This window comes from Lolium perenne, chromosome 4 (genome assembly GCF_019359855.2).
Source record: "Lolium perenne isolate Kyuss_39 chromosome 4, Kyuss_2.0, whole genome shotgun sequence".
In the NCBI taxonomy this organism is placed as follows: Eukaryota; Viridiplantae; Streptophyta; class Magnoliopsida; order Poales; family Poaceae; genus Lolium; species Lolium perenne.
The window spans coordinates 92,787,931-92,813,136 of record NC_067247.2 but is presented as its reverse complement, the minus strand read 5'-3'; the positions used below and the strand labels follow the sequence as shown (position 1 = coordinate 92,813,136).

The 25,206-nt window shown below is 42.0% G+C and overlaps 1 protein-coding gene across 1 annotated transcript; it reads right to left on the bottom strand.

The window, feature by feature from the left end:
- Positions 1-18,478: 18,478 nt before the first annotated feature.
- On the bottom strand, positions 18,479-20,986 carry LOC127293324 (uncharacterized). Its single transcript, XM_051322905.1, has 3 exons — positions 20,674-20,986; positions 20,316-20,593; positions 18,479-19,388 (listed from the first exon to the last, which is right to left on the bottom strand). Exons 1-3 carry the CDS (start codon positions 20,858-20,860, stop codon positions 18,621-18,623), a joined length of 1,233 nt encoding a protein of 410 aa, XP_051178865.1. The 5' UTR covers positions 20,861-20,986; the 3' UTR covers positions 18,479-18,620.
- Between the last annotated feature and the right edge of the window lie 4,220 nt (positions 20,987-25,206).

Below are 25,206 nucleotides of genomic sequence, written 5' to 3'. Positions count from 1 at the left end.
AGTGTTCGGTTTCCTCTACATTGTTAGTCAACAACCAACTAGAGGAAATAGAAGCATTTTGATTATGGGAACAAGACAAGGTAAGCATATCATCATGAGATCTATGTAAGCAATTTACACATGATATGCAAGGACTATCAACACAAGTATGTAGATTATTTTCAATGCTAGATGTGTTTAAGTCCAAAGAGGAAGCATTGCAATGGGATAGAGATGAAGAATCATTACTATTGAGCACAATATTAATATTGCAATTTTCCTCACCACTCACCATATCATTACCTCGTGTCTTCCTACACGTTGGTGAAGTGGAAGAAGATGATAACTCATCACGACCGGAGGTGGAAGCAACTTGGAGCTCTTCATGATGTGAAGGGAAAGAGAGCTCCTCGGAGTCACCACCGACCAATTGAGAAGTGGATCCACCAAACATTTCCTTAAGCTTGATCCACATCTCATGAGACGATTTTCGCTTTATATATATCAAGAACCTACGAAAATCGGGTCTCAAGGAGAATAAAAGCTCATTAGATACTTGAGCTTCAAGATGTAAGTTTTTCTCATCCTCTAAAGATAGATTTTGAGAATCCATCGGAGGAGAAAAACCGACATCTAGAAATTGCTCTATATGTGTACACAAGGTCCGAAGATTACAAAGCAAGCAATTTCGCCATAAAAGATAATTTGTGCCATTAAATACAATTGTGTCATTGTGCACTATACTAGCCGACATCTTTACTCTCAAGGCGGTGAAGCCTTAAACAAGGAGAGACCTTGCTCTGATACCAATTGAAAGATCGAGATGTCGCCTAGAGGGGGGGTGAATAGGCAATTACAAACTCTTGCGGATTTGTCTTGTAAGAATGCGGAATTAAACTATCGTTTAGTTTACAAGCACAAACCCTAAATATGCTAAGCTCAACTAAGTGTAACAATAGCAACTAGAGCTAAGCAAGATAGGCACAATATATATGTAGCACAAGTGATAGCAAGATATATATACTTCAAGCACGATGGCTATCACAAGGAAAGAGAGCTCGGGTATAGAAATAACCGAGGCACGCGGAGACGAGGATGTATTCCCGTGTTCCCTTGCTTTGCAACAAGGTACGCACGTTTGGAGGAGTGGAGGTCCCACGAAGGATTCCCTGCGCCACGAAGGCTCACCCTATTCTCCGAACCACACCCACGAAGGATAATGGCCCTTTCCTTATGGTTAGCTTTTCCTCCGCTCCAGAGATGGCAAGCTCCACAACCACTTCACAAGCTCCACGAAGGAGAAGCCCGGGCCCCTTCACAATCTTCCACGAAGAGATCACCGGGACACCAACCAAGCCAACTAGGAGGTCACCCTCCAAGAGTAACAAGCTCACGGTCTCTCACTCGAACAAATCGTGGTGGAGAGCTCAACACTATGCAATGATGCAAAGCAAGAACACCGGAGGTGTTCAAGTCCTTCACACTCAAATCCCACCAAAGCAACGAATGCTAGGATGAGATTGGAGAGGAAGAACAAGGGGAAAAGTCAACCAAAGACTCCAAGATCTAGATCCCAAGAGATTCCCTCACTTAGAGACGAAACGGTTTGGTGGAAGTGTAGATCTAGATCTCCTCTCTCAAATCCTCAAGTATGAGCAAGAATGGTTGGAGGAATCAAGGGAGAGAGCAACTTCTTCAAATGCAACAATGGAGGTGAGAGAAAAGGGAAGAAGTTGTTGTCTCAAGGTAGGAGAAAGGTATTTATAGAGGGGGAAGAAGAAATAACCGTTGGGGAAGAAACGGGGTGAAAAACGCATAAAATTCGGACAGAAAAACAGCCCAGCCGGTTGCCAGGCCGGCCGACCGGCCTGGGCGCTGAGGAGCCCGGTCGGCAGCCTGGTCCGACCGGCCCAGCAACCGGAGGCGGCAGGTGGCGCGATGGGCGACGGGAAACCCTCAGGCGCGCGGGAAGCGGCCCAGGCCGCGTGGGCGGCGGCGGCCCAGCAGCGCATGGGCGGCGCGGAGGGCAGGCCGCGCGGGGCGCGTCGGGCGCAGGCCGCGTGGGCCGCCGGACGGAGAGGCGGCCCGGTCAAGACCCGGTCGGATCGAAGGGGCAGCTGGGCTGGCCGACGCGTGGGCCGGTGGCCGCCCGGTCCGGTTGGCGCCGGTGCGGACCGGGTGGGCCGGCGAGCCCGGCAGGCCGGCGGCAACCGGCAGCCTTCCCCCTTTTTTCTTTTCTTTTTCTTTTTCTTCTTTTACCTTTTCTTTAATAACTATTGCTCCCGAACTCCGATTGACATGAAACTAATTTCGTTGGAAAGATAACAACAAATGCTATTCAATAGAAAGTGCAAACTCAAGAAACTATAGGAGGGGATTTTATCATGAATATAAAAGGGTAGAACCTTATATCATGAATAACCGGTAAAATCACCCAACCTCGAAAACGCAATAGAAGATGCATGCGAACTCCGTTTTCGATGAACTTGGGCTTGTTGTAAAGCTAGCAACAAGCTCAAGAACCTCACATAGAGAAACACCAAGAAGCAATAAGGATATGCAAAGTATGCAAAGGATTGAGCTCTCTAAGACGATGTGATCAAGTTACTCAACCGAAAGCCCCTCTTAATAGTGCGGCTATCTATCCTATAATCCGGTCTCCCAACATCCACCTTGAGACCGGTAAAAGGAAAACCTAGCAAGGCCATACCTTTGCCTTGCGCATCCCGCTTGATCTTGATGATAACTCTTCAAGCTTCACTCAAGCCGGAATGCCTCACTTGACCAATGTTGCTTCGTGAAGACTCACAAATGCTCCCCCATACACTATGATGGGAAAGCTCCATTGATGCACATCTTCACAAGTCCATTATCACCAAATGGATGGCAAGCTTCAAGCATGTGATTCACTTGAGATGCTCATCTTGAACTTGCCCAACTCAACCTTGTATCTTCTCATACTCACATAAGATAGAGCATGGCTAATATTGAGTTCCACATAAGAACTCCATCTTCGTTTCTTCTTCTTGATCATATCACATATATATCTTCATACCGATGATCTTGATGCCAATACACAAGGTATACCTTTATCTTCATGGCATCCATACATGAATCCAACACATGGAGAGCAAGTAGTACCTATGGAATATTCCTTCATATAAACTCAATGAAAACATTAGTCCATAGGGGTTGTCATTAATTACCAAAACCACACATAGGGGCAATGTACCCTTACAAGTTGTATTCCTTTCATCCTTTACCCATGCACCTCCTTGCGGTAACGAGTCATCAACTCCTTTACATTGAAAAGTTACTCGCTCCCCTTTTACATGTGTTGGCTTTGTACCTTGCATGTGATTGTGTATGTTGTGCTTCCTACTTGCTTATCTTGCTTCTTATATGTTGGGTGGCACATCATGTACAATTGTTCTTTGTTGAGCCTATTGCATCTTGTTCATATCTTAGTTGTTGGCTCATGTGAGAAATTGATGGACTATCCCATTTTGGGGGAGTGATATGCTTCGTGCATTTCACAATCCTAAAATGTGTGACATGATGAATTAAAATCCTATAATGTCCATTAATTATCTTACTTGGTTCTTATTTGCCTCTTGCACGGAAAATGTCTTTATCACATTATGGGGGAGTAGTGTGCCATGTGCATTTTACAAACCTAGAAAATGTGAACATTTGAGGTTGTGTCACATAGAGTTGATATTATAGATTATCTTGTTCCTATGTGACATGTGTGCTCAAACAAATCCCACTTTGCCATTTGCTTTCTTAGTTGTAAAGATGATTTTGGACATACTCACAAACTACCATATGGATATTTCCTATACACCTTTTGTCCTTTGACAATTGGGAATAAATTGTGTAGTATTGTTCCGGATCATCCTCACACTTGGCTCTTGTGCTCAATTGCTTCATTTCTTGCCAAGAATTTGTCCTTGTGGGTTAGACTCCCATTTGTCTTCCTTGCTTCTTTTGGATCTCCTTATTTCTCTTGAAACTTGTTGGTGTTTTGACGAACATGATTGAGCAAATCCCGCATTTGTGCATTTTGTATTCAAATGCAAAATTCTAAATGGTGCACTAATTTTGGGGGAGCTCTCCTATGTTTGCTAGAACACTCCCTTGTTTCAAGAATTTGACCTTGGAAGACAAACCTTTCCTTTTTGGTACTTTTGTGCCATCATGAAAAGTGTTGAGGGTTTGGTTTATTCGAACCTTGCTTTCTTTGGGAGTGGGTTATCTCATTTCTTATATTTGGTTTAGATTCTTAACATGAGATAAGTCCTTGAGCATACTTGTTTTGGATATCTTGCTCTATCTTTCTTGTACCTATCTTGTGTGTGCATGTTTCTTTGTGAATAAACGTCTCCGTGATGTTGTCCACTTAGAGAAACTTATACACATAAGAGATGGTGCATATCTCTTAATATCCCTCGTTGTTGGAGTCTATTCCCTCATTCTTATTTGACTTTTTGATGACTCCACAAAGAACTTGGCTATGAGTTCTCGTTTTATACCATTTGCATCTTCAAGCACTCATAGTTGATTTTGGCACATGCTTTGAGTGGTCTTGTGGGAGTAATGATGCCATGCTTTTGCACCTTATTCTTCAATGCAAATTGTGTATCTTGTGCACAAACTTTGGCGAGCTTCCACATATTACTTAGAGCATTGTGTTGGTTCATTGATTGCTTGCTTCATAGTGTCTCACCTTCACATCCTCTTGCAATCTTTGATCCTCAATATAGTTTGATTTCCTCCGAATATTCATCATTGAATATGTGCATTTGATTTCACTCACAATTATGAGAAGTGCACAACTTATGGAGGAACGCTCACTATATTGGCCTTTCAAACCTTTCGTCCATTTTGGCCATCGATGCCAATGGGGGAGAAGTTTGGAGGGTTTAAGGGAATTGCTTTGGTTGGTTCTTAAGCATTTGCCTTTCATGCCTTGCATTCGTTCCTTTGCATGGTTGAATATTTAGAGGATACTCCGCTAGGCTTTAATTGCTAGTATATGCAATGAAATTCAAGTTCATTCACACATGCATATATTATGGGGGAGTTTGTTCTAAATATTCAACTTGGGTTGTTCGCTAAATTCCATATTTAAACCCTCTCAAAGAGATTGTCATCAATTACCAAAATGGGGGAGATTGTAAGAACATGTCCTTTACCCCATCTGTGGTTTTGGTAATTGATGACAAATCCCTATGGACTAATGGTTGCATTGAGAATCAATCTTATGTCAAGTCCATAGTCATGTTGGACTCAAGGTTGTAAGATGGAGAAGACGGAGTACAATGATGAAGATGGTGTTGAAGAGAGACAAAGACGGTGTTGAAGATAAAGAGAGAAGACGGCGTAGAAGATGTAGAGAGAAGACGACGTAGAAGATGAAGAGAGAAGACGACGTAGAAGATGAAGAGAGAAGACGGCGTTGAAGATGAATGAAGACTGTGGCATGTACAATCATGAAGAGTATGAAGACGGAGCTTGCCGACTCGAGAAGAACGCGCAAGGACTAGGTTTGTGCTCGATAGGATAGTGACTCGCATCATCGGAGAGAGCTCAAACCTTGCATGCATTGCATCATGTTTTTGGTTCTTCTTGGTTCTTATCCATGAGATAAGTTAGAGCTTGTGTTCATTCTCATGACAAGCTCTAGCTCATCGGAAACGGATTCCGGATGCATTGCATGTTGCATGTACAAGGGTGATGATTTTCCCGATATACCATATTGAGAGGTTACACCTCTATGACCATGAGAAAATCATCACTCACTCTTTTTCATGTTTTCACCTTGTGTAGTGGTAGCTCTCATCGTCCTCTTTCCGGCAAAATTGGTTTCACCTCAATCGGAGTTTCCAAGCTTGAGATATTGCCGTTTTCGTATCGCAGTTTAAAGGGAAAAAGGGAAGGGCGGTAGTACCGGTCAGGTGCCGGTTTGGTCTCTGCGAGACAATGCATCTGGTCCGGTATTGACCCGGTACTGACCCGGTAGTACCGCTCGAGCGGTAGTACCGCTTGTGGTACCGCTTTGGGCCGATTTGGGCCGATTTCTGACCGTTTTCTGCGCAGTTCGCGCGCGAGCGGTAGTACCGCTTCGACAAGCGGTAGTACCGCTTTGGGCGCGGATCTGACCGTTTTTCAGCCCCAACAGTCATATTTCTGGGCCCCCTATATATATCTCTCTTCCACCTCCGACCCAACCAACTCTGCACCTCCACTCTCTCTCCTCCATTGTTGACCTTGGGTTCTTTCTTCCTCCTCTTGATCCCCCCACTATTTGTTGCATATTTTTGGGGGAAAGGAGAGAGGAGATCTAGATCTAGAGCTTCACCAATTGAATCCTCCTCTAAGTGAGAGGATCTTGCTAGATCTAGATCTTGGAGTTTCTTGGTGTTTCTCCTCCTTTGTTCTTCCTCCTCTTGATCCTCCCCACTATTTGTTGCATATTTTTGGGGGAAAGGAGAGAGGAGATCTAGATCTAGAGCTTCACCAATTGAATCCTCCTCTAAGAGAGAGGATCTTGCTAGATCTAGATCTTGGAGTTTCTTGGTGCTTCTCCTCCTTTGTTCTTCCTCCCTTATTCCCCCAATTGCTTCTTCTAGCTTTGTTGGAATTTGGGAGAGAAGAACTTGGGCATCCTAGTGGTGTTCTTAGCCATTGCATTAGGTGCATGGGTTGTGCTCTCTCCGGGGTTCCGATCTCGTAGGGTGTGTGTGTTCTTCCTTAGTGGATCTTGGTGATAGGGTTCCTTAGTGGAGCATTGGAAGAGTTCCTCTTGTGGAGCATTGGAAGGGTTCCTTCGTGGGGCATTGGACGGGTTCCTTCGTGGGGCATTGGTAGCGTTCCTTTGGTGGAGCATTGGAAGGGTTCCTTGTGTGGAGCATTGGATGGGTTCCTATGGTGGAGCATTGGAGATGTGCAGCTATGGAGGCTAGCTTGGTGATGTACTAGCTCCATAGGGTGTTGGGAGCATCCTTGTGTGTGTGGAGCTCGCCCCAACCTTGTGAAGGAATCATCGCCTCGACCGGTGCCTTAGTGGAAGAGGGAGAGCACCTCCGTGGAGCTCTCTCGAGGAAGAAGGTGAGGCCTTCCTTCGTGGTGTGGCCGTCTAGTCTCTTGTGTGAGACTAGCACCTCCTCAACGCAGACGTACTTCCTGTTGTGGAAGGAACTGCGGTAAACAAACCTCGACTCGCCTCCGCATCCTCCAGTTATCTCGCACCTTACTCTTACTATCTTGTTGATTCCTTTACTTGTTGCACATGTCCTAGTATCCTTGTAGGAACATCACCTTTGCCAAAACTATCACATTTACCTTCCGTTGCGCTAAAATTGGAAAAGGCTAAAACTTGCCACACCGCCTATTCACCCCCCCCCTCTAGGCGACGTCCTAGAACATTCAATTGGTATCAGAGCTAGGGCTCTCTTACCTTTTGGGCTTCACCGCCTAGAGAGTATGACGTCGGCTAGAGGATTAGTGCACTTTTCTCCCTTTACATTTGATGGCACTAAATATGATGCTTGGAAATTCTACATGCTTGATTATTTTAGGGACATGCACCCACATGTGGAGCGAATTCTTGATATGGGTTTTTCTCCTCCCAAGGATCCACAAAATCCAACTTTTGAGGAGAAGAAAAACTCTTATCTAGATGCTCAAGCTACTAAAGTCCTTTGCCGTGTTGTGAGTCATGTAGTGATTTCCTCCATTGCGCCCTTCCGGAGTGCTCATGAGGTTTGGACAAAGCTTCGAGATACATATGGTGGATCCAGGACCATTGAGGATGATCACACTCCTTCCACTTCACCAACGTGTGGTAAGACACAAGGTAATGGTATGGTGAGTGGTGATGAACATTGCATTGTTGATGGTGAGCGCTCTCTTGATGATTCTTCATCTCTATCCCATTGCAATGTCTCATCTTTGGACTTTAACACTTGTAGCACTATAAATGATTTACATGCTAGTGTTGATAGTCCTTGCATATCTTCATCCCATGATGATATGCTTCTCTTGTCTTGTTGCCATAATGAAGATACTTTGCTTTCCTCTAGTATTTGTGTGACTAACAATGTAGAGGAAACCAAAAATACTATGGGCCAAGACAAGATCTTGGATGGAGCTTCAAGGAGTTCATCTTCTTCGTCATCACACGGTTCCTACACTTGCCTTATGGCTAAGGCTTCTAAGGTATCTCCTTCCTTGGAACCCTATCTATCTAGTGATGATGAGGATGATGATATGGAAGGACTTAATGTTGCTTCCTTAAACAAGTTGAGAGAGTCGGTGTATCATGCTCTTCCTAAGAAGAAACTTGTTCGCTCTAACTTCATGAAAATATTCAATTTTGCCATTAAGAGCACAAAACTTATTGAGAAAAAGGAAGAGCATGAGCACGAGCATGCACACGAGATTATAAAACTTGGTAAAGCTCTTAAAGAACTAGATGCCACCAAAGAAACTCTTGAAGAGAACTTTGCTATGAGGATACTTATGGAAAGGGAATCTCATGATAGAGCTTTAAAGGTGGCACATGATTTTCAAATTAAAAATGAGAAGCTAGTTAGTGCTAATGATAAACTCCTTGAGGATTTTGAGCTTCTCAAAAGTAGCTCTAAGGCTATTGAGAGTGAGCTCATCAAACTCACCAAGTCTCTTGAGCAATTTAAAGCTCTCAACCTAATAGAGCTTGCTAAGTTGCCTTCTCCTTGTACTATGATTGATAATGCTTATGCTACTAACTCTACCTCTTGTGAAGTTTCCATCTTGAAGGAGAATGTTGAGCTAAGGGCTCAACTTGCTTTGCTAACAAGCAATTATGAGAAATTGGAAGAGAACTATGGAAAGCTTTCTAGCTCCCATGGTGTGGCCGTCTAGTCTCTTGTGTGAGACTAGCACCTCCTCAACGCAGACGTACTTCCTGTTGTGGAAGGAACTGCGGTAAACAATCCTCGACTCGCCTCCGCGTCCTCCGGTTATCTCGCACCTTACTCTTACTATCTTGTTGATTCCTTTACTTGTTGCACATGTCCTAGTATCCTTGTAGGAACATCACCTTTGCCAAAACTATCACATTTACCTTCCGTTGCGCTAAAATTGGAAAAGGCTAAAACTTGCCACACCGCCTATTCACACCCCCCCTCTAGGCGACGTCCTAGAACATTCAGGGTCGCAAAAATGATTATGTATATGAGGATAGACCTGTCATACACTTTGACAAGATCAACCCTACTATTGTAGTGGGGGTTGTTTTGAGAGTGCGGAAGATTGTAGATATATGCAGTTGCTACTTTTGCAATAAAATTTGGGTTTGACTATATCACAGAAAAGAGTGACCAAAAAAGACTAAGGGTGCATTGTAGGGACAAAATGTGTAAATGGCGACTCCATGCATCCCCAATGAGGGACATTTCAGATCAAAGTGAACACCCAGCAACACAATTGCTCTAGTACTGCTTTAAGTGAGAAAATAAGATCTGGTACAACAGAGTGGATTGCTGCTATTGTGCTTGATTAGGTGAGGGAGGATCCAACAGTTGGAACCGCTGAATTGATAAAGAAACTTAGTGACAAGTTCAATGTGGTAATTCCTTACCATAGAGTTTTTATGGGAAGGAGATGGCTTTGGACCTGATGCAGTGCAAGTGGAATGACAATTTCCACATGCTGTACAGATTCAAAGCTGAGGTGGAGAAAACATCATCTGGGAGCGTTGTTCACATTGATTATGAGTTTGTAAAAGGAAGACCGAAAATTCCAAGAGGCGGGAGGTATATGATGGCTGATAAGAGATGTTTCAGAAGATGTTTTGTCTACCCGATGGCATGTTGGAAGGGGTTTTTAGAGGGGTGCTGGCCAAACATGGCAATAGGCTCGACTGCTTTGACAGAGAAGTTATAAAGACAGCCAGCTACAACAACTGCTACAACAACTGTTGTATATGTCAATAATTGGATATTTCCAGTAGCTTATGCTATTATTGAGGGTGATTCTAATGAAAGATGGACATGGTTCATGAAGAGGTTGCGTGGAGTAATAGGTCACCCTCCAGGCTTGGTGATACACACTGACGCATGCAAGGGACTACAAAGAGTTGTTGATTCTATCTTTCTTGGGGTTGAACATAGAGAATGCATGAAGCACCTCTCTTAACTTTATGAACAAGTTCGAAGGTAACATCTTTTAAAACAACGTATGGCCAGCATCATACACATATATACCCCAAGGAGGCATGCTACTTACATGCAGAACATGTATACGCAACATATTGTAATTGCAGCCGCTTCTGCTAGCTTGTCACATCAACCTATCGAGCATATAGGGTTTTCTTTGTTCACTATGTAATCATGACATTTGCTATTTCCCACGTATTTGAATTTTTGTCAGGTTATTCTTTGTTTACATGTTGCTTGCGCATAACAGGGATTGCAACGGCGCCAGAAAGTAGCTTCTTGTGACGGTAAAGCACACGTCCGTTGGGAACCCCAAGAGGAAGGTGTGATGCGTACAGTAGCAAGTTTTCCCTCAGTAAGAAACCAAGGTTTATCGGACCAGTAGGAGATGAAGGCCACATGAAGGTTGTTGGTGAAGGAGTGTAGTGCGGCGCAACACCAGGGATTCCGGCGCCAATGTGGAACCTGCACAACACAATCAAGATACTTTGCCCCAACTTAACAGTGAGGTTATCAATCTCACCGGCTTGCTGTAAACAAAGGATTAAACGTATGATGTGGAGAATGATGTTTGCTTGCCAAAGAACAACAGAGAACAATGATTGCAGTAGGTTATATTTCAGATGTAAAAGAATGGACCGGGGTCCACAGTTCACTAGTGGTGTCTCTCCAATAAGATAAATAACATGTTGGGTGAACAAATTACAGTTGGGCAATTGATAAATAGAGAGGGCATAACAATGCACATACATATCATGATGACTACTATGAGATTTACTTAGGGCATTACGACAAAGAACATAGACCGCTATCCAGCATGCATCTATGCCTAAAAATTCCACTTTAGGGTTAGCATCCGCACCCCTTCCAGTATTAAGTTGCAAACAACAGACAATTGCATTAAGTATTGTGTGTAATGTAAACAATACAAATATCCTTAGACAAAGCATTGATGTTTTATCCGTAGTGGCAACAGCACATCCACAACCTTAGAACTTTCTGTCACTGTCCCAGATTCAATGGAGGCATGAACCCACTATCTAGCATAAATACCCCCTCTTGGAGTTACAAGTATCAACTTGGCCAGAGCCTCTACTAGCAACGGAGAGCATGCAAGATCATAAACAACACATATATGATAGATCGATAATCAACTTGACATAGTATTCCATATTCATCGGATCCCAACAAACACAACATGTAGCATTACAAATAGATGATCTTGATCATGATAGGAAGCTCACAAGATCTAAACATGATGGCATAATAGGAGAAGAAAACCATCTAGCTACTTCTATGGACCCATAGTCCAGGGATGAACTACTCACGCATCAGTCCGGAGGCGGGCATGGTGATGTAGAGCCCTCCGGTGATGATTCCCCTCTCTGGCATGGTGCCGGAGGATATCTTCAGAATCCCCCGAGATGGAATTGACGGCGGCGGCGTCTCAGTAACTTTTCTCATATTTCGGCTCTCGGTACTAGGGTTTTCGGGGACGAAGGATTAAATAGGCGGAGAGGCAGCGTCGGGGGAACCAGGGGGTGGGCTCCCCATACCTGGGAGCGCCAGGGGGTAGGGCCGCGCCGCCCTATGGGGTGCCCCCTGCTGGCCGCCTCCGACTCTTCTTCGATGTTCTGGAATCCTCCGTGGAAAATAGGGCCGTGGGCTTTTGTTTCGTCCAATTCCGAGAATATTTCCTGTGTTGGATTTCTGAAACCAAAAACAGCAGAAAACAAGAACTGGCGCTTCGGCATCTTGTTAATAGGTTAGTACCGGAAAATGCATAAAAATGATATAAAGTATGAATAAAACATGTAGGTATTGTCATAAAACTAGCATGGAACATAAGAAATTATAGATACGTTTGAAACGTATCAAGCATCCCCAAGCTTTGTTCCTACTCGCCCTCGAGTAGGTAAACGATAAAAAGAATAATTTCTGAAGTGACATGCTACCAACATGATCTTGATCAATACTATTGTAAAGCATATGAAATGAATGAAGTGACTCAAAGCAATGGTCTATAGTTTGTTAACAAATAGATAATGACTAAACAACTGAATCATATAGCAAAAACTTTTCATGAATAGTACTTTCAAGACAAGCATCAAAAAATCTTGCATAGGAGTTAACTCATAAAGCAATAGATTCTTAATAGAAGGTTTTGAAGCAACACAAAGGAAGATTTAAGTTTTAGCAATTGCTTTCAACTTTCAACATGTATATCTCATGGATAATTGTCAACACAAAGTAATATGATGAGTGCAAGTAAGCAAGTATGTAAGAATCAATGCACACAGTTGACACAAGTGTTTGCTTCTAAGATAGAAGGAAGTAGGTAAACTGACTTAACATAAAGTAAAAGAAAGGCCCTTCGCAGAGGGAAGCAGGGATTAAATCATGTGCTAGAGCTTTTCATGTTTTGAAATCATATAGAGAGCATAAAAGTAAAGTTTTGAGAGGTGTTTGTTGTTGTCAACGAATGGTAGTGGGCACTCTAACCCCCTCGTCAAACAGACTTTCAAAGAGTGGCTCCCATGAAGGACGTTATCTCTACCAGCAAGGTAGATCATCCCTCTTCTCTTTTGTTTACACATGTATTTTAGTTTTATTTATGGATGACACTCATCCCAACCTTTTTCTTTCACAAGCCATGGCTAACCGAATCCTCGGGTGCCTTCCAACATTTCACATACCATGGAGGAGTGTCTATTTGCAAAATTAAGTTGCTTACTGATGAATCAGGGCAAAACATGTGAAGAGAATTATTAAGGAAAGTTAATTAATTGGGGCTCGGAACCCCGTTGCTAGCTCTTTTTGCAAAATTATTGGATAAGCGGATGAAGCCACTAGTCCATTGGTGAAAGTCTGCCCAACAAGATTGAAAGATAAAACACCACATACTTCCTCATGAGATATAAAACATTGACACAAATAAGAGATAATAACTTTTGAATTGTTTAAAGGTAGCACATTAAGTATTTACTTGGAATGGCAGAGAACACATAGTAGGTAGTTATGGTGGACACACATGGCATAGGTTTTGGCTCAAGGTTTTGGATGCACGAGAAGCATTCCCTCACAGTACAAGGCTTTGGCTAGCAAGGTTGTTTGAAGCAAACACAAGTATGAACCGGCACAGCAAAACTTACATAAGAACATATTGCAAGCATTATAAGACTCTACACTATCTTCCTTGTTGCTCAAACACTTTTACCAGAAAATATCTAGACCTTAGAGAGACCAATCATGCAAATCAAATTTCAACAAGCTCTACGGTAGTTCTCCACTAATAGGTTTAAACTACATGATGCAAGATCTTAAACATGATCTACTTGAGAGCTTAAAACAATTTCCAAGTATCAAATTATCCAAGACAATATACCAATTACCACATGAAGCATTTTCTATTTCCAATCAAATAGCAATAAATGCAGTAGCTTTCAACTTTCGCCATGAACATTAAAAGTAAAATGAAGAACACCACTGTTCATATGAAAAAGCGGAGCGTGTCTTTCTCCCACACAAGGATTGCTAGGATCCGATTTTATTCAAACACAAACAAAAATAAAAACACACAGATGCTCCAAGTAAAGCACATAAGATGTGACCGAATAAAAATATAGTTTCACTAGAGGTGACCTGATAAGTTGTTGATGAAGAAGGGGATGCCTTGGGCATCCCCAAGATTAGATGCTTGAGTCTTCTTGAAATATGCAGGGATGAACCACGGGGGGCATCCCCAAGTTTAGACTTTTCACTCTTCTTGATCATATTATATCATTCTCCTCTCTTGATCCTTGAAAACTTCCTTCACACCAAACTCAAAACAATCTCATTAGAGGGTTAGTGCATAATCAAAAATTCACATGTTCAGCAAGGACACAATCATTCCCAACACTTCTGGACATTACCCAAGACTACTGAAATTTAATGGAGCAAAGAAATCCACTCGAACACAGTAAAAGAGGCAATGCGAAATAAAAGGCAGAATCTGTCAAAACAGAACAGTCCATAAAGACGAATTTTTTCGAGACACTTAACATGCTCATATGAAAAAGCTCAAATTGAATGAAAGTTGCGTACATATCTGAGAATTACTCATGAATTTTTTCAAGATTTTACGAATTTTCTACAGAGAGAAAAACGCGAAACCGTGACAGATAGAAATCTGTTTATGCGCAGAAATCCAAATCAAGTATCAACTTTCTATCAAAGACTTTACTTGGCACAACAATGCAATAAAGTAAAGATACAAAGGTATTGCTACAGTAGTAACAAACAACTTGACTCAAATATAAAACAAAAATTGCTGTACTAAAATAATGGGTTGTCTCCCATAAGCTCTTTTCTTTAACGTCTTTCAGCTAGGCGCAGAAAGTGGAAATCAAGTGACATCAACAGAAGAAACATCAACATCATGATTTTCCTTAAAAACACAACTTATCGCAATAGGTATCTTAGATGCTCCATTATCTAAATTTCCCATAGTGGTACTAAGGGTTTTATCAATTTTAAGCTCATAATGATTCTTTGGCTTAGGCATCTTAGAGACATACATGAACTTTTGCTCCTTACCCACATAAGCTTTCTCCTTAAACTTAAGAGAAACAAAAGTTGAACCCAAGGTTTCCATAGATTCTTCAAGTTCACCAATCCTATGGGTTTGATTATCATGGATAGCACAAGTTTCTAAAACAGCAATTCTTTCATTAATTCCTACTAGAGTTTTATCAAGTTTATCAGTATTATCAAGTAATATTCCCAATTTAGTCTCAATACTTGGAAGGTTTTTCTCTATGGCCTCCAACTTTTTCATGACATCCTCAAGAGAGATTTCAATTTTAGCTTCATTAACAGGTGGTATTCCGACTAGACTCTCAATAATGCAACTAGCTTCTAAAGCAGGAGTACCTATGAAATTACCCTCTGCAAGAGTATCAAGAACATACCTATTCCAGCTAGAGATACCAACATAAAAGTTCCTAAGGAGGATAATAGTGGAGTGTTTCTTAGTGCACCTATGATGAGCATCACTAATTCTATATCAAGCATCTTTAAAACTTTCTCCCCCTTGTTGCTTAAACGAACGAACTTCAACTTCAGGATTACTCATTTTAGCAATAATAAAAATAAATAAAGCAAAACGAATTAAATAAGGTAAAACAAGTAACTATTTTTTTGTGTTTTTGATATAAAGAAAGCAAACAAGACAGAAAATAAAGCAAGACAATAAACAAAGTAAAGAGATTGGGTGTGAGAGACTCCCCTTGCAGCGTGTCTTGATCTCCCCGGCAACGTCGCCAGAAAAGTTGCTGCTTGCGCGTGACAGGGATTGCAACGGCGCCAGAAAGTAGCTTCTGGTGACGGTAAAGCACACGTCCGTTGGGAACCCCAAGAGGAAGGTGTGATGCGTACAGCAGCAAATTTTCCCTCAGTAAGAAACCAAGGTTTATCGAACCAGTAGGAGATGAAGGCCACGTGAAGGTTGTTGGTGAAGGAGTGTAGTGTGGCGCAACACCAGGGATTCCGGCGCCAACATGGAACCTGCACAACACAATCAAGATACTTTGCCCCAACTTAACAGTGAGGTTTTCAATCTCACCGGCTTGCTGTAAACAAAGGATTAAACGTATGGTGTGGAGAATGATGTTTGCTTGCAAAGAACAACAGAGAACAATGATTGCAGTAGGTTGTATTTCAGATGTAAAAGAATGGACCGGAGTCCACAGCTCACTAGTGGTGTCTCTCCAATAAGATAAATAACATGTTGGGTGAACAAATTACAGTTGGGCAATTGACAAATAGAGAGGGCATAACAATGCACATACATATCATGATGACTACTATGAGATTTACTTAGGGCATTACGATAAAGAACATAGGCCGCTATCCAGCATGCATCTATGCCTAAAAAGTCCACCTTCGGGTTAGCATCCGCATCCCTTCCAGTATTAAGTTGCAAACAACAGACAATTGCATTAAGTACTGTGCGTAATGTAAACAATACAAATATCCTTAGACAAAGCATTGATGTTTTATCCCTAGTGGTAACAGCACATCCACAACCTTAGAACTTTTTCATCCTTTGTCCCGAGATTCAATGGAGGCATGAACCCACTATCTAGCATAAATACCCCCTCTTGGAGTTACAAGTATCAACTTAGCCAGAGCCTCTACTAGCAACGGAGAGCATGCAAGATCATAAACAACACATATATGATAGATCGATAATCAACTTGACATAGTATTCCATATTCATCGGATCCCAACAAACACAATATGTAGCATTACAAATAGATGATCTTGATCATGATAGGCAGCTCACAAGATCTAAACATGATGGCATAATAGGAGAAGACAACCATCTAGCTACTGCTATGGGCCCATAGTCCAAGGATGAACTACTCACGCATCAGTCCGGAGGCGGGCATGGTGATGTAGAACCCTCCGGTGATGATTCCCCTCTCCGGCAGGGTGCCCGAGGAGATCTTCAGAATCGCCCGAGATGGGATTGACGGCGGCGGCGTCTCAGTAACTTTTCTCGTATTTTGGGTCTCAGTACTAGGGTTTTCGGGGACGAAGGAATAAATAGGCGGAGAGGCAGCGTCGGGGGAGCCAGGGGGTGGGCACCCCATACCTGGGCGCGCCAGGGGGTAGGGTCGCCCCGCCCTATGGGGTGGCCCCCCTGCTGGCCGCCTCCGACTCTTCTTCGATGTTCTGAAATCCTCCGTGGAAAATAGGGCCGTGGGCTTTTGTTTCGTCCAATTTCGAGAATATTTCCTGTGTAGGATTTCTGAAACCAAAAACTGCAGAAAACAGGGGTGTTTCGGCATCTTGTTAATAGGTTAGTACCGGAAAATGCATTAAAATGATATAAAGTATGAATAAAACATGTAGGTATTGTCATAAAACTAGCATGAAACATAAGAAATTATAGATACGTTTGAGACGTATCACCTGTCAAGCCACTGATAATTGATCAGCATTTAATTTGGGATAAGGAGGTGCATATGGGACAATGCCTATGCCTCTATCCTATGTCTATCTATGCCTCTATCATAGTTATTTGGTTGAGTATAAGTATTTGGTAACAATTTGGGAGCTAAAAACACTAATAAGCACCTCCTTCAAAATCATATTCTCGTATTTCCATGCAACTGTTCTCCAGCAACGGTCTTTTTACAATAGTCAACATTTGATTATTCTCTCTGCAGTTTTTGTGCCAAATTTTACACTGAAGTTTTTGTATAGTCTATCCAAGTTATAAGACACTCATTCTCAGCTGATATACCACATGCCACTTGCCTATTTATGCATACAAAAAGGACTTATGTAGAGGGATTCAGTAACTTTGTGTTACCATTTTGTATTTACGTTGTTCTTTTACTTTTTTCAGTCGTAGCGGCTCAGCTCGACCGTTGGTGATTTCTATTGGTTTGAAGGATCATTCCCATGTAAGAGTTGGTGATCTACATAATATGTGCACTACAATTGATCTTTGCTTTCCAACACCTCTAAATTCTCCTGTGACTACATAGTCAGCTATTACTGTGCATCTCACTGTGGACTTAGACAATTTTGTGTTGAAACCATCCAATGATATCGCAAATGTATGTCTGATGCAATTTTGGAAACTATGCAGAGAATGCTTAAAGATGTAATTTCTGGCATCATTGAGAACCGCCTATGGTGATAAATTAGAGAATGCTGAGAGGCAAATACATGTTCGCTTAATCTACAGAGATGTTGATAAAAATACACTGTTTCAGAGCAAAATCAGCCCTCCTTATCATGTATGTACCTCTATTTTTTAACTAAGAATTTATTCCTAGTCCTAACTTGAGTTGGGTTAATTTCCCCTAAAAAGGTCCATGTTTCTGATTTGCTTTTTTGTGTGTGGAAGCATTCCATACATATTAATAAACTGACTTGTCATCGGTTTTAATGACCCATATTAGTTCAATCTTATGCAGAGTTTCTGTTGTTCATAATACTTTTTCTTCAAAACAGTGTATTCAACCAAAAATTGTATTGTATAGGCACTGTTACACTGACGAAACAAATAAAATTCACTTCTTCTCATCCCATTTCCAATACCAGCGTTATTTCATTACCGCTTCCAGTTCTATGTCTGAACCAAACACCTTGACCTCCAAGTTGAGGGGCTGCCAAGTGCCAACTACGCTCTTACAACATTCACTTGAAAGTATTCAGAAGATCTAGAAAACCAGTCATCAATTTATCATAATCAACACCAATTCATGTTCACTAAAGAAACTGAATATCACGTATGACACAATAGCAATAACTAATTAGTTAATCTGTCGGCCCAGTGTGACCAAACACCATGGAATATGAATTTGATGACTTAATTAGCTGATACTCATTTTAATCTAGAAAAAAAATTAACCGCTACTGACTGCTCTTGCTACTCTAAACCTGATCGTCAGGATCTGCTTCCTCTGTCGACATCGCCGCCTTGTCGTCCATGTCGCCCAATAGCTCGTCTATTGTGCATGTATAGTTCTCTTCGTCCATAAGCATCGGCAAGTCGTCGTCATCGTCGAGCATGGGTAACCAGCAGGGGCTCGCGCATAACACCTTGAACTCATTATCCAGGTAGTCCCCCTCGGCAGCCGTCCCTAGCACTGTTACGACTGAAGGTGGGAGCGTCGTCAGCGGCTGCTCATTCGAGACTGCAGGTCCTGGATACTCGGCATCCTGTTGCTGCGACGTTGGCAGGCTGTGCCCAATGGCTTCTGACCCTGACGCCGTCGACGGTGCTAGCAGGGGAGGCAGAGATGGCGGCTTACTGTCCCAATCTGCAAGCTCGAAGTCGTTGCCAGCCTGCTGCTGCGGCCACATAGGCGTGCCGGTTGCCTGCTGCTGCGGGCAGTAATTCACGGCGGTTGCCTGCAGCGAGGGTACCATCAGTGGCGCGTCGGCAAATACATGGTAATAGTCATTTGCCTGTGATGTCGAGGGCACGGGCATCCCTCCGTCCGTCGGACACGGTGATGGCAGCTCCTCCGACTTCGGTGAACCGTTGGCTAAGGTAATAACGTGCTGGCCTGCTTCATTCTTCTTCATCCTCTTCTTCTTCTTCTTCTTCTTCGGTGAATCGTTGGATAAGATACGAAAGTGCTTGCCTGCCTCCTTCTCCTCCTTATTGTAGAGACGGTACAAAGCCAAATCTGCGACCTGGAAGATACAAAGGCGGCGGAAACACAACTAAGGTGTCAGAAAATTCACACTTATAGTTCATTTGGAGATTTCTAGTTTAAACTTTAGACTAAAATTTGAACTAGAAATCTCCAAATAAACTATAAGTAAGATTTTGGCGGTTATCCTGCTTGCATCTCTAAACACAACCTTCGTTAATGGAAGGTGATCCAAGAAGATGTGGTGATGTATAAAGTAAAAAAGAAGAAGCTGTAATGTGGCTGGTTTTGTTTGCCTCTTTGGTTTCCTGAGGTGGAGCGGCCCAGCGGTAATGAAACTTGTAATGACAGAACTCACAGGCTATTAGTTTCATTATGGAAGAATATATGTTATAGAGACACTCGTGTAATTCGTGTTGTGCATCAAAACTCGAAAAGATTTTGCTTAACCTGCTCAGCACGATCCCTCTTTTGGCCCATAATTTTACATGTATTCTTTAGGTATAAACAACGAACATGTGCAATTCAATCAAGGTTCTTACATATTTGATGCTTGAAGCATCCATACCATGCCCCTATATGTTGTTCCCACAGGAAATCAAACACGTGAAACTCCTTACTGAATGAGCAACTCTGGTGCATGCAGTTTTAGCAGCGGCAAATTCAGACTTATCAAAAAGATTGCGTAACAATTAGTTTTCATTTGCACTTCTCACAATATGAGATCCCAAGACGCTACGGACACATACTAATTGTTGCTTACCATAAGAAACTAGAACCACTCAACCCAACCCATGTATAATATGCATTGATACGAGTTGATAGTCCCAGGTACTAGTACAGAATTTTGATCAAGAGCAATGAAAACTATAATAAGCTTACTAAATAACGTAGAAAAGAATCATTGATTTCCGCAATGTTTTCTTGCAAAGAATCACCACAAATACAGGAAAGGATGATTACGTACCTGCTTGTCCTCGGGTCCAGTGATGCTGGTGTACTCGTGCATGGCCCAGTCGGTCTTACCCTCGGACTTGTTGGCCTTGTTCTTCTTCTTCTCGTAGAACACCATGGTGTGCTTATAGCCAACGTCCACGCCACCGCGCGTCACGAGCTTGCCATGCCCCGAGGCCGTCCAGTTGCCGTCCTTGGTGGCGCGCACCGGCCGCGTCCTTTTGGCACCTGGGAACTTCCTGAGGCTGAAGAAGTAGACGCACCCGGCCTCCTCGTGCTCCTTGTACGTCTCTGCTCCATCGATTCAGTTTAAATCCTCATCACGTCAATGTTAGAGGAAAAGAAGAAGTAGAGGAGGTGGAGGTGCGTACCGTAGAGGTTGGCGGGGTGGTAGTCGAGGATCTGGATGTCATGGAAGATATTGGGAGGGTAAGGGAGAGGGCGGCCGGCGAGCTTGTCTTCCAGGACGCCGATGAGCTCTTTGTTCCGGGGAACGAAGTGGTAGCCCCGCGGGTACCCGTGCCGGTTCATCCCAGGGTCGTCGTCGACGATCTCCATGGCAGACACGGCTGGGCGGCTGGAGCTCGACGGGGTGATGCAGATTGAGTCGAACTCCGGGACGGATCGTGGCCGACCGTCGACGTACGTGCCTGACAAGGATGTGCCTGGGCGTGCTTGCAGACCCCGGTGGGATATTTGGGCGGGGAAGGCTGCGTGCGTGTTTGATTTAATTTCCAACCGGAATCAGTTTGACTCGAAGGCGGACAAACATTGAGACATCGATCTGACGGGTCTGACAAGGAAACCGGCCTAGTTGGGAAAGGACTGGATCAGGACAGAAAACAATTTAAAAAAGAATAAATTTAATTGAATTCGAAAAAATATTTACCAAAATCAAATCTATTTTTATTTTTGTTTGGAATTTTTTGAGGTAAAAACTATTTTGCTAGCCACCAAAATGACCGAACTTCATCAAAATAGTCTCAATTTGTACCCATCTCTAGCAGAAGGAGTAAATCCTCTCCCTAAATGTTGTTTGTTTTTACAAATACAACTACTTCATGCCTCTAAACAATTTTGATTATAATCTGATTAAGATCACAATTGCACCCAATGTTGATGGGGTTCGCATCAGAAAACAATAGTTTGTCTAAGTAGTGTACTCTGATTACCTGGATCTATCTATGAGTAATGTTGTAACAGAGAGAGATTTCGGTGACATACCGTCAAAGACCGAAAGCGGTAATGTTTCACTGGAACGTGAATGATGTAGTTGTATTTTATTGCCGACCACAGGGTCGAGATGATCCTCGTACAACAACAGGAGCCACAATTAGCAGCACCTCTGTGGTCTCGTACACGCACGGTGCTCGATGATGAATCCCAGTTCTTTGATCTAGCCTAGAGTGCGGAATTAGATCTTCTGGATCAGAACACTAGCAGCACGACGGTGTGCTAGGGTGAAGTCAACTATCACATGTGCAGATGATATGGAATGATATGAAATGGAGGTGGCTTTGGTGACACGGCCAAACACCTATTTGTTAAAGAGTCTATTAGGGAGCATACACTTGATTGTATTGCTTTGGAGATCAAATTTTGCAATCCCTTTTTTTGAACCAACTAGCCGGTCCTTTTAATTTCTCTTGGTTTTGTCTCCCTCCTCATGGGAGGTCTGGAGGCATTCTGGTGGGAGTTAATTCTGATACTCTTGAAGTACTAAAAGTAACCACTGGGGACTTTTCTGTATGGATGTACATGAAATGCAAAAGAGATGGTTTTGAGTGCCTATGATGGTAGGTGGGGATTTTAATATTATTAGAAAGAAAGAGAATAAGAATAACGACAATTTTAATGCACGGTGGCCTTTTGTTTTTAATACTCCCTCCGTTCTTTTTTAATTGACTCGAATTTAGTACAAGTTTGTACTAAATTCGAGTCAATTAAAAAGGGAACGGAGGGAGTACAATAATTCAAACTCTCAACTTAAGGGAAATTGCCGTTTCAGGGAGACAGTATACATGGGCTAGGCGCCATGATAATCCCACGTATGAAAAGTTAGATAGAATATTTGCCACCGTGGATTGGGAATAAAAATTTCCATTAGTCTATGTGAGAGCTCTATCAAGGACAGAGTCTGGTTCTGACCATACGCCTGTCCTTATAGACTCTGGTATTAAAGCTCATAATGGAAACCAAACGAGATTCTCTTTTGAGCTGTTTTGGTTCAGGCAAGAGGATTTCTATGAGATGGTAACAAAGGAATGGAATTCTGTTACCTCAGGTCGTAATCCTATTGAGCGGTGGCAAAATAAGATACGACACTTGAGACGCTTCTTAAATGGCTGGGCTAAAAGTATGAGTGGAAATTATAAAAAAGAGAAAGAGAGACTAATTGGAATTATTGATGAGCTTGATCTAAAAGCAGAAACATATCCTCTGAGTCAGGCCAAAAGGGCTACTCTAAAGGATGCTAACGAAAAAATAACCAAACTGAGGAGGGATGAAGAGACCAAATGAGCTCAAATAGCTAAAGTGAAACATATTCAACAAGCAGGGAGTAATACTAGATAATTTCACTTTGATTGCTAATGACAAAAAAGGAAAAAAGAAAATTTACCATCTTGAGCAAGAGGAAGGAACCATTGTTGGTGAAGAAAATTTGAGGGTTTTTATATCCGAATTGTATAAAAAACTCTTTGGGGAACCAATTACGTCAAACGTTTATTTAATTGAGGAGGAAAATTAGGATATACCTAAGCTTTCTGATGAGGAAAACACTCTTCTTACTTCTCCCTTCACTGAGAAGGAGGTGAGAAGGAGGTGCATGAAGCTATTTCTCAAATGGAACATAACAAGGCTCCTGATCCGAATGGTTTCCAGCTGAGTTCTATCAAAAGTTTTGGGAAGTAATCAAGGAGGACCTAATGGCGCTATTTGGTCAGTTGCATATTGGGGATTTGTCTTTGTATAAACTAAATTATGGCATCATTATTTTACTTCCCAAAAAAGAAAACGCAGTCCTATTTGTTTGCTTAATGGAAGCTTCAAAGTGTTTACTAAAGTTGGTACTAATCGAGTGACGGAGATTGCTTCGAAAGTGATTAGACCCACTCAAACGGCTTTTATGATGGGTAGACATATTTTGGAAGGGATTGTTATATTGCATGAAACTATTCATGAGCTGCATTCTAAGAAAATGGATGGGGTTTTATTTAAATTGACTTTGAAAAGGCTTACGACAAGGTTAAATGGTCCTTCCTACAAGGCTACAACAAACATTGCGCATGAAAGGTTTCGCCTAAGAATGGTGTCATTTCATTAAGGACTTTGTCCAGGACGGTAGCATCGCTGTTAAGGTAAACGATGATATTGGACACTATTTCCAAACTAGGAAGGGGCTAAAGCAGGGCGACCCTCTCTCTCCCATCCTTTTTAACACTGTTGTAGATATGTTGGCTATATTAAACGAGCGTGCTAAGGCGGACGGCCAAGTTGGAAGCCTCATCCCTCATCTTGTTGAGGGAGGTATTTCAATTCAACAATATGCGGATGATACGATTCTTTTCATGGAACATGATCTGCAAAAGGCGTTAAACATGAAATTGATTTTGTGTATCTTTGAGAAATTATTGGGTTTGAAAATTAACTTTCATAAGAGTGAATTATTTTGTTTTAGAAAAGCTAAGGAAGAGGAGCAGCAACATAAACATATTTTTGGGTGTAGGTTGGGTTCATTACAGTTTAGGTATCTTGGAGTCTCCATTCACTACAAAACTCTTAGAAATTCATATTGGTATCCGTTAGAAACTCAATTTGAAGGCAAGTTAGGATGCTGGAAAGGCAAGCTCTTATCCTATGGGGATATACTTGTCTTGATCAATTCTGCTTTGACAAGTTTACCAATGTTTATGTTATCCTTCCTACAGATTCCAAAAGGGGTATTGAAAAGATTGATTTTTATCGATCGAGATTCTTTTGGCAAGGAGACGAAGAAAAACGAAAATATAGATTAACGAAATGGAACATCATATGTAGGCCGAAAGATCAAGGTGGCCTTGGCATTGAGGTTTTAGAATTAAAAAATAAATAAAATGGCTTTTCAAATTACTGAATGAGAAAGGGGTGTGCAGGAGTTACTGCATAATAAATATTTATCTCAAAAAACTCTCTCTGAAGTTCAGGCTAAACCATCTAATTCACCTTTTTGGAAGGGACTGATGCATGTGAAAGATGATTTATTTGCTCGAGGTCACTTTAGTTTGGGTGATGGTTCGGCTATTAGATACTGGGAGGATGTTTGGTTGGGTGATACTACTTTAGCGCAGCAATACCCATCTATATATCACATTGTACAACATAAAAATATCTTGGTTGCAGATGTTTTAGCTCATGCACCTCTGAACCCTAACATTCAGTTTCGCAGAGTGTTAAATGGGAACAAATGGACGGCCTGGATGCATTTATGTAGACGCCTAATGGAAGTGAATCTTGGTGTTGAACCAGATAATTTTGTTTGGAATCTTACAACCTCAGGAGTATTTACTCTTAATTATATGTATGAAGATTTGATGAATGATCACACGTCTTTTCTGCGAAAATATTTATGGAAACTAAAGATCCCACTCAAGACAAAAAAAAATTATGTGGTTCCTAAATAACAAAGTGTTGTTAACCAAAGATAATCTTGCAAAAATAAATTGAAAAGGGTGTACCAAGTGTTGTTTTGTGGTGCACAAGAATCAATTTAACACCTTTTTTTAGCTTGTCCATTTGAAAAATTATTGTGGCGCATGATTTATTTCGCATTTGATCTCCCACCTCCAACTAATATTACTAATATGTTTGGCAATTGGTTGAATGGAGTTGACAAAAAAGCAAAATATCGTATACACATTAGTGTG

Bases quoted from the DNA above. Each gene is read 5' to 3' on its own strand.
- LOC127293324 (XM_051322905.1), bottom strand. From the start codon at position 20,860: ATGGAGATCGTCGACGACGACCCTGGGATGAACCGGCACGGGTACCCG. The intron at 20,594-20,673 runs GTACGCACCTCC...TCGATGGAGCAG, and splicing joins CCACCCCGCCAACCTCTACG to AGACGTACAAGGAGCACGAG. The intron at 19,389-20,315 runs GTACGTAATCAT...TGTATCTTCCAG, and splicing joins CTGGACCCGAGGACAAGCAG to GTCGCAGATTTGGCTTTGTA.